Here is a 16,040-nt window from a genome sequence, read left to right on the forward strand (position 1 = left end):
AAGGAAATAAGGGACGCAGTCAGGATTCAAAACGGTTTTCCCTACAAGTACCAAAGCATGTGATAACTACTACTATATCTTCTGTGCTAAAAAGCCCTTCCCAAACTTGGAAAAAACACACAAACCAGTAAACTGCTCCATGGCAGAGGCCTGCATATATTTGAGTGGAAACATTCACTATAGAGCTTCAAAAAAGAGGGAGTTATAGAGAGAGACTGATTTGCGTGAAGATAAAAGGGAGTGAAAATGAGAAAACGAAGAAACTGTCAAAAGAGCAAACAAAGTTTCACCTTCTATTTGGGGTTGGATGATTTCTTCGAAATGTCTTGGTAATGACCTAACATGCTGCCTCTCCAGATATACCCACATTAGCCTATATTACAGAGAGGAAAATACAAAGGGAAAAAAAAACAACCTGAAAGGGTAAATTAAAAATCCAAAAAATATATTTATATATATATATATTTACGAGGCATGTATCCACAAAAAAGAGAAAAGAGAACAAAAACAAGCAGGTTTTTTTTAACTTTGTGTCAAAAGTCCAAATTAAAATAATAATAATTATTATTATTGTTATAATAATATCATCAATAGTAAATCAGCAAACCAATATGAGGAGACTAAGATCCTATAAGCGTAGCACTGAGAGGTCAGTCAGCTTTCTCCAAAGGGAGTCCAAAGCCTCAATCCACTAGGTGGAGCTGCAACACACTTTGAGGAACTTTATCCTTCACATGAAGTCCAAAAAAAAAAAAAAAAAAACTAGTTCCAAGAGTTCAGCAGAAAACATAAGCCCAAAATGTGCTGTGGCCCCCCTGGCAACCGTGTCTCCGATTTACAAAGCTGTTCGGGGGTTCCACAACAAAAGGTGTCTTGTGCAACAAAACAAAAAAGGAGGAGCAAAGAAAAAAATAAATCTCAAAATTTTAGACATTGAGATTGTTAGTGAGGCCGTAGCGCGCCTTCCTTCGAGGTCATGCCAGATACTGCTGCATTGCTGTTTTTGCCCTGAGAGAAAGGGAAATGTGAACCGTCACATCATTTCTGTGGCAACAAACCAAACAACAGATGAAACAACCACCAAAATGCCAATCTGTCCATCACCTGTCACAGAGGTTGGGATCTGATGCCTGGGTGAGTTTGTGTAAGATATCAACAAAGCCCATCTCCCTTAGCTTATCTTGTCTCTCTTGTGAGCCTGGAGGAAGTAGAAAAACAGAAACTTGTATTGTTGACAATACACAAAGAGTCCTATTTAAAGGAGTAGTTCACTTAAAAAATAAATAAATAAATAAATAAAAAACTTTTGCTGATAATTTACTCACCCCCATGTCATCCAAGATGTCTGAGTCTTTCTTTCTTCAGTCGAAAAGCCATGAAGGTTTTTGATGAAAACATTCCAGGATTTTCTGCATATAATGGACTTCAATGGGAACCAAACGGTTCAAGGTCCAAATGAGAGTTTCAGACACCAGACAATGAATAAGGGTATTATTTAGGACCCTTTGAGTCGTGACTTTTGAAAAAAAAAAGATTTGTTCATTTTGATGAACGAGTTTGAACAGGAGAGTCACAAACGCTCATCACAGAACAGAGCAAGGCGAGCATTTGTGCTTATAAAACTTAAACTTTTTTATTTTATTTTTTAAATGTCCGATCGTTTCGCTAGATAAGACCCTTATCCATCGTCTGGTGTCGCTTAAAGCCCTTTGAAGCTGCACTGAAACTCTCATTTGGACCTTGAACCGTTTGGTTCACATTGAAGTCCATTATATGGAGAAAATCCTGGAATGTTCATCAAAAACCGTAATTTCTTTTCGACTGAAGAAAGAAAGACGTGGACATCTTGGATGACATGGGGGTGAGTAAATTATCAGCAAAAGTTTTTTTTTAAAAGTGAACTACTCCTTTAACTCAAGGTTACACCATCAGATATGAATAAACAACACCAAGTGAACTACAAACTGCACTGCTGTTGGATGAATAATAAATAAATAATCAGAGCCTCCAAACAGGAAATATTTAGGAAAAAGTTAATGTTAAGATGTTGTTATTTTATAAATCTTTTTCCATTTAAATAACACCATTAAATTTAACAAATATGTTGACGTTACATTTTATTGTACTTTCTTTCTTTGGGAGCTTGAATGCATTAACATTGAATGTGCAAATTTAAAAATATATTATTAAATCAGGTTTTAAACCCCACAAATTAGTTGTGATTGATGTTTTAATTAATTGACAGCCCTAATTGTATTTTTAAATTCTGTTGTGCCACAAATTCAGACAACAGTTATACTGTGCAACCGTTTGTAATTTCAATGACAAAACTCGTGCTCAAAAATCTGTTCAAAACCTCCACAAACCATGCGTCATGAGCTCCTCACCATCCTCCTCATTCCAGATGAGGTTAGAGATGCAGAAGGTTGCAGCCAGCTGCAGTTTCACATTGGAGTGACCCTGAATCATAGAGAAGAGAAGCAAAATAATGATCCAGCAAGAGAAAGTAAAGAAGGGCCAGGAGAAAAGGACAGTGACAAGAGGGAAGCCAACAACAGAACAAGGAGACTAAGGCAAGCAATTAGAAAACAGAAAAAAAAACTAGTATGACAAAGAAGCATTGAAAACAAAGACCACGACTGAGAAACCAGATGAGCTAAGGACAATACACTGACCATGTAATATTTAATTTTTTGGAGCATGTCGTCATTGGTCATAATGAGTTCCTTGGCAGTGTTTCCGTCAGCAATGTTGGCCAATATGCACAATGTCTGCAAAAGATGCCAAAGGCATTGTTAAGGATCAACTTCGAAGACTTAATCATCACCTTTAGACTTCTTTATCTAAAAACCAAGGCTCCTAAACAAAATAGAATTAAATAAAAGTTTTGTTTTATAATATGAAAAAAAAAAGAAAAATCATATTAGGTCTTTAATAGCACCATTCATATCTGTATGAATAATGATTGAGGTTGGGAGATGCAGGTAAAAACAAAATCAAGAAATCTCAAGAAACACTTTTCAATGTTGAAAACCATTGTGAAGCCAAATATTTTTTGGAAAGAAACCATGATAAAGTACAAAATAAAGCATTTATTTGAAATTATATAATTAAGCAGTTCACACTGTACAATTTTGGCCGTCTGAGGGAAATTTCGAGAACCCAAAAAGATTCCTCGGATCCAAGGCCCAAATCTGAAGTCTTTGATTGTTAGTTCACCAACAACTGATTAAGGACCATTGCGATAAAATTTGACCTCAAGGCGGAATTCTGGCAATGTCAGAAGATTTGACGCACAGTCCTGTAGAGACTTCTTCTACAACAGCAATCAAATCAAAAACCAATAAGGGGGGCACCAAACCTGATGATACAATATTGAGACAACAACAAACCACCACTTGCTCCACACACACCGTTTCCTTTTAATAGAAGTCATGATCAAAATAAACAGATTTTGTTTTTGTTTGCTAGCCACCATTTCTATCCCGCATATAATGCAGTTGACGTCCCCGAACGCGTCAAGGATTGATGATGTAAAACTCCAGACAAGTCTTCTTGCATGTGAACCTTTTTAAACACATCTTAATGACAACTGAGATCTCACAGTGTGACATGACTTACAGCAGGGTTCATGTTCATACAGTCTGACAAGCAAAGAACTATTATAAAACGTACAGTGTGCACCCAGCTTTAGTGTGTTTGTGTAGCTCACCTGCTCTTTGACCTCTATGCTGTGTTCTCCCTCCAAGATAAGCGTGACCGCTTGCATTATCTGCTTCCCATGTGAGCTCATGATCTGGTCTATATGCTACCAAAGACAAGGAAAGACAATTAGTGTGTGTGCACGTATGTGTGTGTGAGCTACAGAAAGCCCATAATCTTTTAAGACCCTGAGAACATATCAGACAAATATATATATATAAATATATATGATTGTTACCGGCCGGGTGGAGAGCAGGTTTCGAAGAAGCCCCAATGTTTTCATGAGCACATTGGCATCAGGATCAGACAGGAGTCTAAAGAGCTGTTCTGTGCCCAGAGCTCGAACGATCTCCACCTTCACTTTCTGATCTGCCTGGAAGGCCATATTCTGCACAAACATGCATTGCGGTCACTGACGACATTGAGTGTTTTCATCTTGAAGCTTTGGTGAGGACCGAAGTCAACCGGTCTTACCATTAGAGCCCAGATGCCGTTGACCCTCAGAGCTGGACTGTCACTTTGTGTCAGGCTGCATAGTAACTCAATAACCCCAGACTCTAAGATAGGCTGAGAACAAACACATACAGTCACACTCGAAGCCCAGTGGCACTTTAAAATAATCCTCTCATTCTATTTAATGAAAAAATTAAATGGTATAAGCAACAATGTTGTTCTACCGCCTGCTGATAATGATAATTCTCTTAAATTGATGTAGAAAATGAGAGTGATTAATCAAACCATTAAAGATATGTACCACTATAGTGTTTCATAATAATATCAATACTTTTATTTTACAGCAATGCACAATAGTCATGGCTGCCTTCAAACATTAAATCATAGAACTTTTATTTTAGTGAAAACTGCAAAGAAATCTTAAAGCTTCTCTTTTGTTGACAACAGTTTGATAAATGATTCTCGTGGACCCTTTTACAATTTTCCATTTTACAAATTTAGGAAGAGGGTTGACTGGTTGCACTTTCAAGCGCACATAAAAAATGAACCCCCAAAATACTATTATTTTTAATAAAGATTTGAAATAAATAAATAAAAAACTACAACAAATCTACACAGATCACACAAATGACCAATTTTGGATTCAAAAACTAATTAAAAAAAAAAAACTATTCAATATGGTTGCTAAGATGTTCTGAGTGCGCTCAGCAAGCAATGCTTTAGCAAGCAACACTAATAAACGCTCATCCCAACAGAGTGTGTGTACTTTACCTCTTTGCTGGGTGAAAACTCCAGCAGTAAGTTGCATAGTGTTGAAGAGGCCATGACAAGCACCTCGTCTGGGGCATTCTGTAATAACTGCCCTCAAAAGCAAATGTGCATTCAGTTAGGGTTTGATTAGCGTTCAGTAATTCCTAAACATCATATGAATATCATACCTTCATTAGTGGCTTCCATACTGCATGATCGTGGAAACTCGTTCTTAGCTGTTGTACTGATCGTGATAAACTGTGCAGACATCTAAAAGAAATTTGAATGAAATCAGTTAAAACTGAAAGAGCAAACAAAACCTCTTTTCTTTGTTTTATTCTTTATATATCCAATAGGTGCGCACTTAAAACAAACATTTTACATTCGAACAACAAGTTTGCTCAAAAGTTTAGGGTCTCTAAGTCTCTCATGCACACCAAAATTGCATTTATTTGAAAATTGCAGTAATAACATTAATATGATGAAATTTTATAATAAAATATGTTTTTAAAATTTAATTTATTACAAAGATGAATTTTCAGAATCATTACTCCAGTCTTCAGTCACATGATCCTTTAGAAACCATTTTTATTTATTATCATCAAACTTATGAATGGTAGTGAATGGCAGCTTTTGTTTTTTTGATAGACAACAATAAAGAGAAAAGGTGTGTCATACCTGACTGCTGCTAACCGTACTTTGATACTAGATTCTGATAGGCCGCTAACGATCCTGTCCATCATGTTTTCTGTCTCTGTAATCTGTAGTGGGAAATTTATGTAAATTAAAGGGGAAAATATAATATAATATAATAATTTTGGTAATACCATGGGGGGTTTCTCGTCATGGATGCATCTCACCTTTTTCCTGATGTCCTCGTCATTGGAGCCCAGTGAAGCATAGAGTTTAAAAGCTGCTTGTCGGAGCTCATGTGCATGTTTCAAGTCATGGTCCAACTACAAGAAGACAGGCGATCAGTTAAACTGAGTCTTCATTTTATCGTAAAATCAAAATGTACCTGGATTTGAATCTTCATAATTAGCTTTAAATAAAAACAACCAAAGTCTCTGGTAAAGCTTATTAAATGCGTGTAAATGTATATGTGTGTGCGTGAATTTACCCTCTTAATATCAGTGATGGCACTGACGGAGCTCGGGTATTTAAAGTAGTCAGCCAACATGGACACAAGGTGGTCAGTGACGCTGGCAATCCGCTGTAGCTCTATGTCCGGCTCCATCAGGTAGGCCAGTGTCTCGGCCCCCTCCACCCTCTCCTCCAGTAACCGCTCTTTACTGCACATCCGGACCAGGCAAGGCAAAGTCTGTCCACCGACACACAGCTAGTTACTATGCACTCTCAACGGTTTCTCATCTGCATTCATCGTGTAAATAAGGATTTTTTTTCGGAAGGTACCTTTAGTACAACACAGCCATCGTCTGTACTGATGGCTCCTGCTCGGCACATGTATGTTAAACTGAGAAAGAAAGAGTGCGAGTGTGCACAAGCTGAGGGGATTACACATATATTTTCACAAATAACCTGCAGGGTGAGATTTACTTACCATTTTGCGGCTGTAAGCTGCATTTCGATGGGTTTGTCCCTTTGCATCATTCTAACAAAAACCTGAGAGAGCTGCTCACCATCTACAAGCACTGAGAAACATACAACAAATTAATATGATTTGAACAAGCTGAAGTATTATTGATTTTCTTCTATAGACATACAGGAAACCTAAATAAAGCACTGAAGGAAACAATCACAACGTCTGATTCAAAGAAAAAAGGAGCATTGCAAATAAAGTCATATCAGTCTTTTTCTTCCATTGATGATGATTTTCAGGCTCTAACACTACACTATTAACTAAGGGCAAGCTCACACTACAGAACTGTAAAACTATCTACACTACACAAGGTTTCTCATTTGTCACTGTCTTGTCATAATAGCATGCACAAACAATACACTACAAAACAACACTGAGAAGGTGCACAAACTACAAGACATTTGGTCAAGAGCAAACAGCGGAAACATAATAATAATAATTCATTCTCACCATTCACCAGTGTCATGGAGACCTGAGCATTCTCATAGGCCAAGACTGAGAAACACTTTAACGCCTGCATCCGTACCTGCAGAGAGAATATACCATTATTAATCTGTATATCACAGTTTGTCTGAATACTTGATTCTGATGGTGGTATGTGTGCAATAAAACAGGTAGTTCCAAGTGAGTTTAATCACTGTTCTGTAATTAATGCGCTGCTTTCATTTAACAAACTTTGCCACTGAATCGTTAAATAATTAATATTAGTCAGCAAAAGGTTGTAATGTCACTGTTTTTGAAGCAATTAAACTCACAGCTTCATTGCTAGTAGAGAAAAGATGCACGGATGCATGTAATTCACACACACACATCTTTCGCCTTCTCTCTCAGGAGGTTAATTCATTCAAATAAATGTTATAATTCAATTAATTAAATGTAACTTTATTGCACTACTTTATCTTTGTGTCTGATTTAAAGTGGACAAAATGCTAGATCTAACTAGATCTGGTAGCTGATGAAAACAGCCAGAATTTTAAACCTTCCAGTCAAATTTAGCACTGCTAACATCTATGACACCTTTAACTTGTCAATGCTGGAAAATGAAAATAGTATGAGCAGGATAATCCACAGCTAGCTATACATTAAACTATGTGAATGCACTCCAAAAGCAACCATCCTCTGCTTTGTGCCAGGTGGTTATTTGCCTCCACATCGTGCATTAAAACCGTTTAACGCACAGCTAGCCATGAATTGTCCCTTATGGATACACCAACATGCATAAACAAATACAATAACAACTGGAAAAGCCATTCTGTTCCTTTTTGTACCTTATAGGAAGGAGAGATGAGCAGTGGAGCGATGTTCTGGATGGCACCATGGTTGAACAACACTGTCTGATGTTCTGGAGTCTGAACACACACATTATTCAACATTTTAGGGTGTGTATTGTATGTGATTAATCCTATCGCAATTTAGAGCTGGAACTATTTGTCTTATAAATCTGAATAAATGCATATTTATTGTATGATGCTGAGTTGTGTGTTACCTTGCAACAGTGGGCGAATATTTGCGTGATGTATTCCTGTGTGTGCTGTGACCGACTCAGCAAGGACATGAGGTGGGGGATCACAGTAGGGTCCTGATGCAAATAAAAACATTCTGTTTATGCACGTGCATACGTCATTTCAGAATGGGACACGTGCGAGTCGTAGTCGTCTTACTGTGTAGAGCAGCTGCACTGGTGTGACTGGACTGATGAAAATGGTTCTTAAACAGCGCAGACATGCCTCAATGAAGATCAGATCAGAACACAAGAGACCTGCAGAAACACAAAACACATGAACAGTTTTCAAATAAAAATATATAGCAGAAATCAGCATGGATTTGTAGAGAGAAAAAGAGAGAGGTGAAAGAGCAAGAACCTTGCAGCAGGGCTGGGATGATGTGACAGTCCACCAGGGACTTGATGTTGTTCTCTGTGCCCATGGCAAGACTGCCCAACACGACCGCACATTCAGTCCTCAGCTCCAGACTGGAGGAGCTTTGCTGGAGAAGATACAGGAGTCTACATACACACACACACACACACACACACACACACACACACACACACACACACACAACCTTGTCATCATCATCATCATCAATAACATCATTAGAGTCAGGGATTAGCATGTAAAAGTTCAAAAATCAACATAGAACAGCTTTTTGTGCATCTTAAGGGCCAATCCCAATTCTACCCCTTACCCCTTCACTTTCCCCTTTCCCTCCGTTTTGCGCGTCCACGTGAAGGGGTAGGGTTGTCCCAATTCTCTTTTGGTTGGAGGGGGAGGGCTAGGGTGAAGGGCCAGATAGCCCTTCAAACGAAGATTTTTCAGGAGCACACTTCAAACGAAGGGGTATGAGAAGTGTCACTGCTAACCCAGGCTGGCTGCCCAAGCGACAAAGGAGACCCATAAATTTAAGTATTTGTGGCTTTAATAAGTATTGTAACGACAAATAATGATTTGCTTTATGTTACATTCAATATTGTGTTCATATTTACGGTCAGTTTCTTCACAGAAACGTTTGTAATAAAAAAAAAAAAAAAAAAAAAAAAAAAAAAAAAATCGCTAAAATTACTGTAGTTTGCTAACGATAGTCCGGCAACATATTTTCGTCGTTTCCGTTGTTTCCTGCGAACTTCACAAGATAAATGCAAGAAAATAGCTGTAACCCACGCGACTGAGATAACTGCAGCTGTCGACGGCATCTTGGAAGTTGTGATAAACATCAGCGCATCTCCTGTGACGTAGGCGCTACGACTTATAATGACGTTTAACGGAGGCGTAGTGGTGTCCCATTTCTTAGGGGAATATTTTCACCCCTACGCATTGCCACTCTGTTTCAAGGGTCAAGGGGAAGGCGAAGGGGTAGGGCTAGGGGAAAGTGAAGGGGTAAGGGGTAGATTTGGGATTGGCCCTAAAGCTGCAATCCGGTGTTTTTTCCTCTTTGTCGCCATCTCTGTTCGAAATCTGCAATTGCAGTTATTCGTGGAATTATCAACTTTACATGAGTTGTACATCGACACCCTCAACGTGGCACAGCGTGGATGAACACAATGTTTGAGGAGAGTGTGCAGCTGTCAGTCGCCGCGCCAGTCGCCGTGTGGATACTGGCATTTAGAATTACAGATTATTATTTTTTGGAAGTATGACCAACATAATAGTTTTCACCGGAAAATGTCCTCTGAACTAGTAAGAAACATCCACTTTTGTTCTGGTTATGACATTGCAGTAAATCACGCTGATTAAATCCAACAATCGCTTAAAAGTTATCATATCACACAAAACCGTACAAATTATACTTTGTTCTCAAATTGTTAATGTTAACAACATAAGCAAGCATTGCATGACAACATGTAATTTGACAACATGTAATTTCAAATTTGAAGTGAGCGGACCTACCTTGGCACAGCTCCCAGCACAATCAGGTTGGCCTTCTGTTTGTTGTTTCCGATGACTGCATTCTTCATGTCACTGTCAATCCAGAAATGCACAAAACACATATATTTAAAACAGCATAACAGAAAAACAGATTAAAAGAATTTCTCAATACTTTGAGTGCGCTGTTGCTCTCAGCTGAACCACAATCCAGGGAAAAATTGAGGTTGCTGACCTCAAACTTTTAGCTGAAAAATATATACACTACTGTTCAAAAGTTTAAAAGGTGAATTAGACTTTTTTAACTTTAGGAAACTCCTACAAATGCATATGCATTAAGGTCAGCCGCAAAGACAACGGTGTCCACAGCTTTTCAGCGCTAATTTTTTTACTAAATCCTTAAAAAAAAACAAAAAAAAAAAACATTAAGAACACAACTGTTATTCAACATTCATAAATGTAATCTTCTTTAGAAATCTAAAGGCATTTCTTTAGAAATTAGAAACTTTTTTCATCACATTAAAAATTCTTACAGACCCCAAACAACTTAACAGTAGTGTATGAATAATGGATATTTTAGTAAGTGTTCATAATTTTTTAACAAACCATTTTCCACATTTTTTGCAGTTCATTTCATTGTGAGATCATTTTTTAGAAATGTTTACACATATTATGTTTTCTTTCAAACTGCATGTATAATAACTACACAACAATTGGAAATATGTCATTTAAAACCACAGAAGTAGAGGACACTGATGTTTTTGGTTGACATATCATACAGTTAGCATATATTTGAATGATCTGAGGATTATAGAGGCTGATCATGATAGAGCAAACAGTAACATTTTCCCAGCAGAGATCTCATGTCTTGTTCAGCTCACTTACAGCATGTACAGATAATGTAGCCACATTCAAGTTCTCCTGTGAAGTTTTAACATAGTATGAATGGAATTGCGACACAGTGATCCTGGTCTGAATAAAAATGAGGACGAAGTGAAATATCACTTTTCTGAAAATAAAGATGCACATTATCTGTGCATTTTATCGATATTGTTTTGCCACCAATAATGATGGGAGGATTGATGTCAATTGCTTTATCGGGGGAAAAAAAAAAACATGAGCGAATATTTTGCAAGGATTATTGCTAGTCTTCGTCAATAGAACTCAAATCGTTTACCAATGTGACCATCGTCATAATAAACTTACGCTGTGTTTTAAGTCATATTGTAATGATTTATTTGAGAGTTGAGTGCATATGATGCTAGATGATGGATACAAATATAAAGCACCAATTACAAACCTAATGTGCATCATTTGCTCTTTATTTTGTTGCATTATCACTAAAAAGCTTCCTGGTTTTGTTAGGAAATGAAAAAGGGCGGGGGGAAAATGTAACTGGTTTTGTTAACTGAAACAATTACAAATCATTTTTGGTAATTTAAATCAAGCTCTAATTATCAGTCGATTTAATTTAGAATGAGTCAAAGTAGATGGAAAAAAAAAAAAACAAAAAAAACATTTCAGTTAGTTGCCAAGGCAACATTTTCAGGAGGAACAAGAAATTCCCAGGAGGGTTTGAACACAACATTATTTATGAACAATTAGCTTAATTCGTCTAGCTTAAATTCCCCATTGTTCTTTAGCTGACACGCCTCCAACTGGAAAAGTCTGCTCCAAGAGAATTATGAATTATTATTATTATTGGTGCATCTCTGCACATTCATCAAGTTCAAATCATTTCATTTGAACTTGATGAACAGGGCCAGGCAGCATGAATGCATCAACTCTATAATAATCTGTGTTTTGGTTGATGTTTACTCTGATGGAAGATTTATATCTGTGGAAAAGTGCGGCAAAGGCAGTACAGTCGAGAAACGTCAAGCTAACAGTAACCAGAGCTAGAGTTAAAAATAAAGATGAAGAGACCCGAGCTGCAGCTACCCAGACACACTTACATAAACACACAAAACAAATACAGCACCTCACCACATCTCGCATGAAACAACAACAACAACAACAACAAAAAACTCAACTTTTTCTCTCTAAGGACTAAACAACCTCCTATGGTGTTAGCCTCATCTTTTGCACTCAGAAAAGTGAGCATGGTGACCTGTAACAGAGCAGATCCCAAACACACAGGAAGGACGTATGGTTGTGTACTCACATGACTCCCTGCAGCACGTTCTGTGGGTCAGGGTCGAAAAGCCGGTCAACATAGTGGCGACTCGTGGCTGTGACTTCCTGCATGGTGACAAATGACAGCACAAAGCGGATTCAGCAAACTCATCCCGTCTGAGGCATCACAACACCTTCATTCTCGCCCCATAGCCACCTCTCCGGCTCACAGGGTCCAAATACATCAGTCTGTTTATCCTTACAGTCACCGGCTGTTGGTGGAAGTCTCTAGAAGGAGAGCAGAGACCTGCCTGCCACCTCTTCACACACCGCAGCTCTCGCGTATAGAGACGGCAATTTCAGGCCAGAGAAAAGTGGGAATGATGCTCTGTGGGAACGATGGTCACCCCAAACACACCAAAGAATCTATCCAATCAGCTTGCACTGCTATGAATGTCACTTCATGTTTCAAAACATCACATTTTCAGATGAATTTCACATTGAATATAACCATTGTATTATGTCCAAATCTGAAAACAATTTAATGGTGAAGGTCTCACACTCCGAGAAAAAAAAAACAACCTGCAAATATTCAACCCGATCTCACGCCAATTCGTATGAATTTTACGAGGTGGCTAGTTCATAACAATTCATATGGATTTTACGAGGTGGCTAATTCATTACAATTCGTACGAACTCACTAGTACGAATAAGTACGATTTTTGCTAAATTGTACATATTTTACGAGTTGGCCAATTATGAATTCGTACGAATGACCTACCCCTGACCCCGCCCCCAAAACCTACCCATCAGGTGAGTTTAGACAAATCGCACTAGCCACTTTTTATTCACTCATACGAATTCGTACAAATTGGTCGTTGTGGGACAGCGTTGAAATATTTAACATTATATTACAAAAAAAATTAACATAGGAACATAAAATGTTTAAAACTAAATCCCCGAACTGTAAATAGTATGAGCAATATTGTAACTATTTTTAAACAAAACAAAAATATATATATATACTTCTACTGTGTGCTTTTCTATGCTCAGTAGAGCATGGCACTACCAACTGAATATGCATGAATGAACTGATAAAAATGTATGACTTCAATGCAGTGCCAAACGCATAAATGTAAATACCCTCAGACACCCTCACACAACAAAATTCAACTAAAAATGAACACATTTCACAACACATGTTGATATTTTTTCATGTTAAGGCATTTTTATGATTTTTATAAATTGGCCAAATTGACCTACAACGTAATAAAAAGTGATTCACTGTATATAACCTGTTCTTACACAAACGAATTTCAAATAGACCTAATTTGAGATAATTATTCAATTACAGTATTAACCACTCCTAATTTTGTAACTGTCATTCTATTCTAGAGGTCATTCCTTAAATAAATAATTAAAGCTGCAAATCTTCCATAATTCATTTATTTGACAATTACCAAAATAAGATCTTTATGCATTGAGATTCATTAAAGGCAAAGTATGTAAGTTTCCCCACTAGATGTTGCTTATTCAAAACAATAACAAAAGCGTATCTTAATGACGCTTTGAGTGAGTATGGATTCATGGGAGTTATCGTCTTCACCTCCACAGCTATCCAACGGGACTCAGAAATCAAGTTTATAGATGAGCTAATGTATTTATTAACGTTACTGTGACATGAAGCAGGGCAGAGAGGAGTGCGGAACGAGGTAGGTGGAGCAAATGCTAATGAGAGACTCCTGCGCAACAACCCCGGCCTCGAGTTCCATGAAGGAGCTTCGGCTTTAATCGTGTTCGTAGGCCGCTTCTTACGTTTAGTTTATGTCTATTATACGATTCAAGTTATGTTCAACATTTGACAGTTCCCACCTCCTTTTTCCTTGAACTTTGTTACAGTTACTTTTGATCACTTAAAATCACATTCTTTTATTTCATTCAAACGAAATAGCTGCAAGTGCTTAATTACAACTCATACAGGTCACTTTAACAAAAGAAGTAAAATTATGGGCTAATGTAGCGCTGTTTATTTGGTCAAAAATAAACATAATAAAAATACATTTGAGTGTGTTCTTACATTGCAGTAAGCTATGATGACGTTGCCAGCCGAGGCAATGACACGAGCCGTTAAACTGGTTTAAATGGCTGATTTCTCTGAATTTAAACATTCTTGGACACATTTGGGATAATGTAGATTCAACAAGTTAACGATATATAGAACATTGTTCTATTATTTTTTACATTTTAATCCATACAATGCTTTTAACATACTAATACAGTGGTTCTAAACCCTGTCCTAAAATACCACCAGCCCTGCACATTTTGTATGTCTCCCTCATCTATCGCACCTGATTCAACTCATGAGCTCATTAGTAGAGACTATAAGACCTGAAATGAGTGTGTCAGATATAGGCAGAATTACAAAATGTGCAGGGGTGGTGGTACTCCAGGACAGGTTTGAGAACCATTGTACTAGCAGACATTAATTTAGATCTTTAAAAAAGGCACATAGCATCTTTAAACCTTAGTCCTTATGTTCAGTTTGGGGTCTGAAATACTTCAGGCCACCTTAACACTTCAAAACAGATACAATATGCAAGTTATTTTATAGCATCATCAAGACATGAACAGTCTCATAATGATAATAAAGAAAGCTTCGTGCTAAAAAAATTGTTTGGGGCCTCAGAGACTTCAAGTGTAAAACATGAATAAATGCAATACATTTGATTATCAAATATGACTTCTGAAAAGAAACAGTGAGTATATCAACACCTTTATAACAAAGGATTAAAGATTTATCAATATCACACAACTGGTTTTCATTACATCAGATGAGCACATTCCTATTCAAGATATCAATTTAAATACAGGGGCAGATGAGATTGGAATTATCCAGTAACATGGCATGCTATACATCACATCACCAGTGTATTAACACCTATAGTGTACTTGGGTACCACCACAGTGAGGGTAGATCAACATGTGTCAAAACATACAGTACAACTACTGGGCTGTCAAAAGGGGGGCGTTACCACCATATTTGCCCATCAGCTCATCATTTAACCACTATATCAGAGAATATAAAGCAGGTTTGTTTTTGTTTTTGAAGCCCCAGCTCTAAATATAGACTGAAAACTAAATATAACTTTGATTTGACAGCTCTGAGCACATCCAGATCTGCTGTTAGCCACATAAACACACAAGCAATTATTAAAAAACACACACCGTTTAATTTAAGATCACTCGCTAAAGTATATCTAATATGTCTAGTGTATTTCTGAGAGATCCTGAAGTGAAAATGTGAGGTTTCAATTGGTATAATCAAAGAGACTCACGGATAACACGCTGATGCGTAAAGGGGCCTCCAGCAGGCACGCCATCATTCACTCATCGGGACATTCAAAGCGGCACTTTCCACACAAACACAGCCTAATCAGCGGAATATTTACAGCAGCACTTTCTCCCCAAACTTAAATCGCAAAACATACAGTCCAGCACTTTCCACACTACTGGGTGTCAAATGTTACTGCCTCTCTATTTAAGTTTTATTTATATAAAAAAAAAATATATATATATAATAAAACATATATGTTTTTTTTATTTCTAGGAATTTAAATAATTAAAAGACAATTAATAATTTAAATAATAACAATTAAATTAAATAAAATATGTGGTTCAAATGAGAGACAAAACTCTTCCTAGAAGTCACTTCAAAAAGTGATTTTCTTGGTTCAAAAAGCCGCATCCTTCTTTGAGGATTTTGCAATCTTAGAAGAATAGGGCGATTTTATGAAATGTCTCACCGCGGACATTATTATACAAAAAGCACATTTTCCTATTAATTAATTAATAATAATAAAGACCATACATTAAGTTCAGCAGTATAATTTGAATTGAAGAAATAAATCGTTTGTTTATTGAACACAAGTGGATTATTCCACACCACACCGAACATTGCTGCACTTTCTACAATTTTCAAAGTCAAATTCAGAGCGCTTCAGTGGCATACAATTATAAGCCAAATTCATAAACACACACACAAAAAAATTAATATATAT

The 16,040-nt window shown here is 37.2% G+C and overlaps 1 protein-coding gene across 3 annotated transcripts; it reads right to left on the reverse strand.

The window, feature by feature from the left end:
- Nucleotides 1–128: 128 nt before the first annotated feature.
- On the reverse strand, nt 129–15,405 carry armc8 (armadillo repeat containing 8). 3 transcript variants are annotated; one of them, XM_039682439.2, is made up of 23 exons: nt 15,318–15,344; nt 12,246–12,370; nt 12,032–12,108; nt 9,892–9,963; nt 8,368–8,510; nt 8,167–8,264; nt 7,992–8,084; nt 7,774–7,854; nt 6,956–7,031; nt 6,467–6,557; nt 6,319–6,379; nt 6,026–6,226; nt 5,766–5,861; nt 5,584–5,666; nt 5,094–5,175; nt 4,927–5,013; nt 4,177–4,269; nt 3,941–4,090; nt 3,713–3,808; nt 2,676–2,771; nt 2,367–2,460; nt 1,105–1,198; nt 129–1,008 (listed from the first exon to the last, which is right to left on the reverse strand). In XM_039682439.2, exons 4-23 carry the CDS (start codon nt 9,957–9,959, stop codon nt 975–977), a joined length of 1,917 nt encoding a protein of 638 aa, XP_039538373.2. In that variant the 5' UTR covers nt 9,960–9,963; nt 12,032–12,108; nt 12,246–12,370; nt 15,318–15,344; the 3' UTR covers nt 129–974. The 3 variants fall into 3 exon arrangements, with proteins under 3 accessions (XP_039538373.2, XP_039538372.2, XP_039538371.2); XM_039682438.2 differs by lacking the exon at nt 12,246–12,370 and having other exon boundaries at nt 2,388–2,460; nt 15,318–15,405; XM_039682437.2 differs by lacking the exon at nt 12,246–12,370 and having other exon boundaries at nt 15,318–15,405.
- Nucleotides 15,406–16,040: the final 635 nt, after the last annotated feature.

Source organism: Pimephales promelas, chromosome 7, assembly GCF_988280905.1.
Source record: "Pimephales promelas chromosome 7, fPimPro1.hap1.1, whole genome shotgun sequence".
NCBI classification, from domain to species: Eukaryota; Metazoa; Chordata; class Actinopteri; order Cypriniformes; family Leuciscidae; genus Pimephales; species Pimephales promelas.

Bases quoted from the DNA above. Each gene is read 5' to 3' on its own strand.
- armc8 (XM_039682437.2), bottom strand. From the start codon at position 15,365: ATGATGGCGTGCCTGCTGGAGGCCCCTTTACGCATCAGCGTGTTATCC. The intron at 6,558-6,955 runs GTGAGAATGAAT...TATGTTTCTCAG, and splicing joins CTCCATGACACTGGTGAATG to TGCTTGTAGATGGTGAGCAG. The intron at 6,227-6,318 runs GTACCTTCCGAA...GTCGGTGGACAG, and splicing joins ATGGCTGTGTTGTACTAAAG to ACTTTGCCTTGCCTGGTCCG.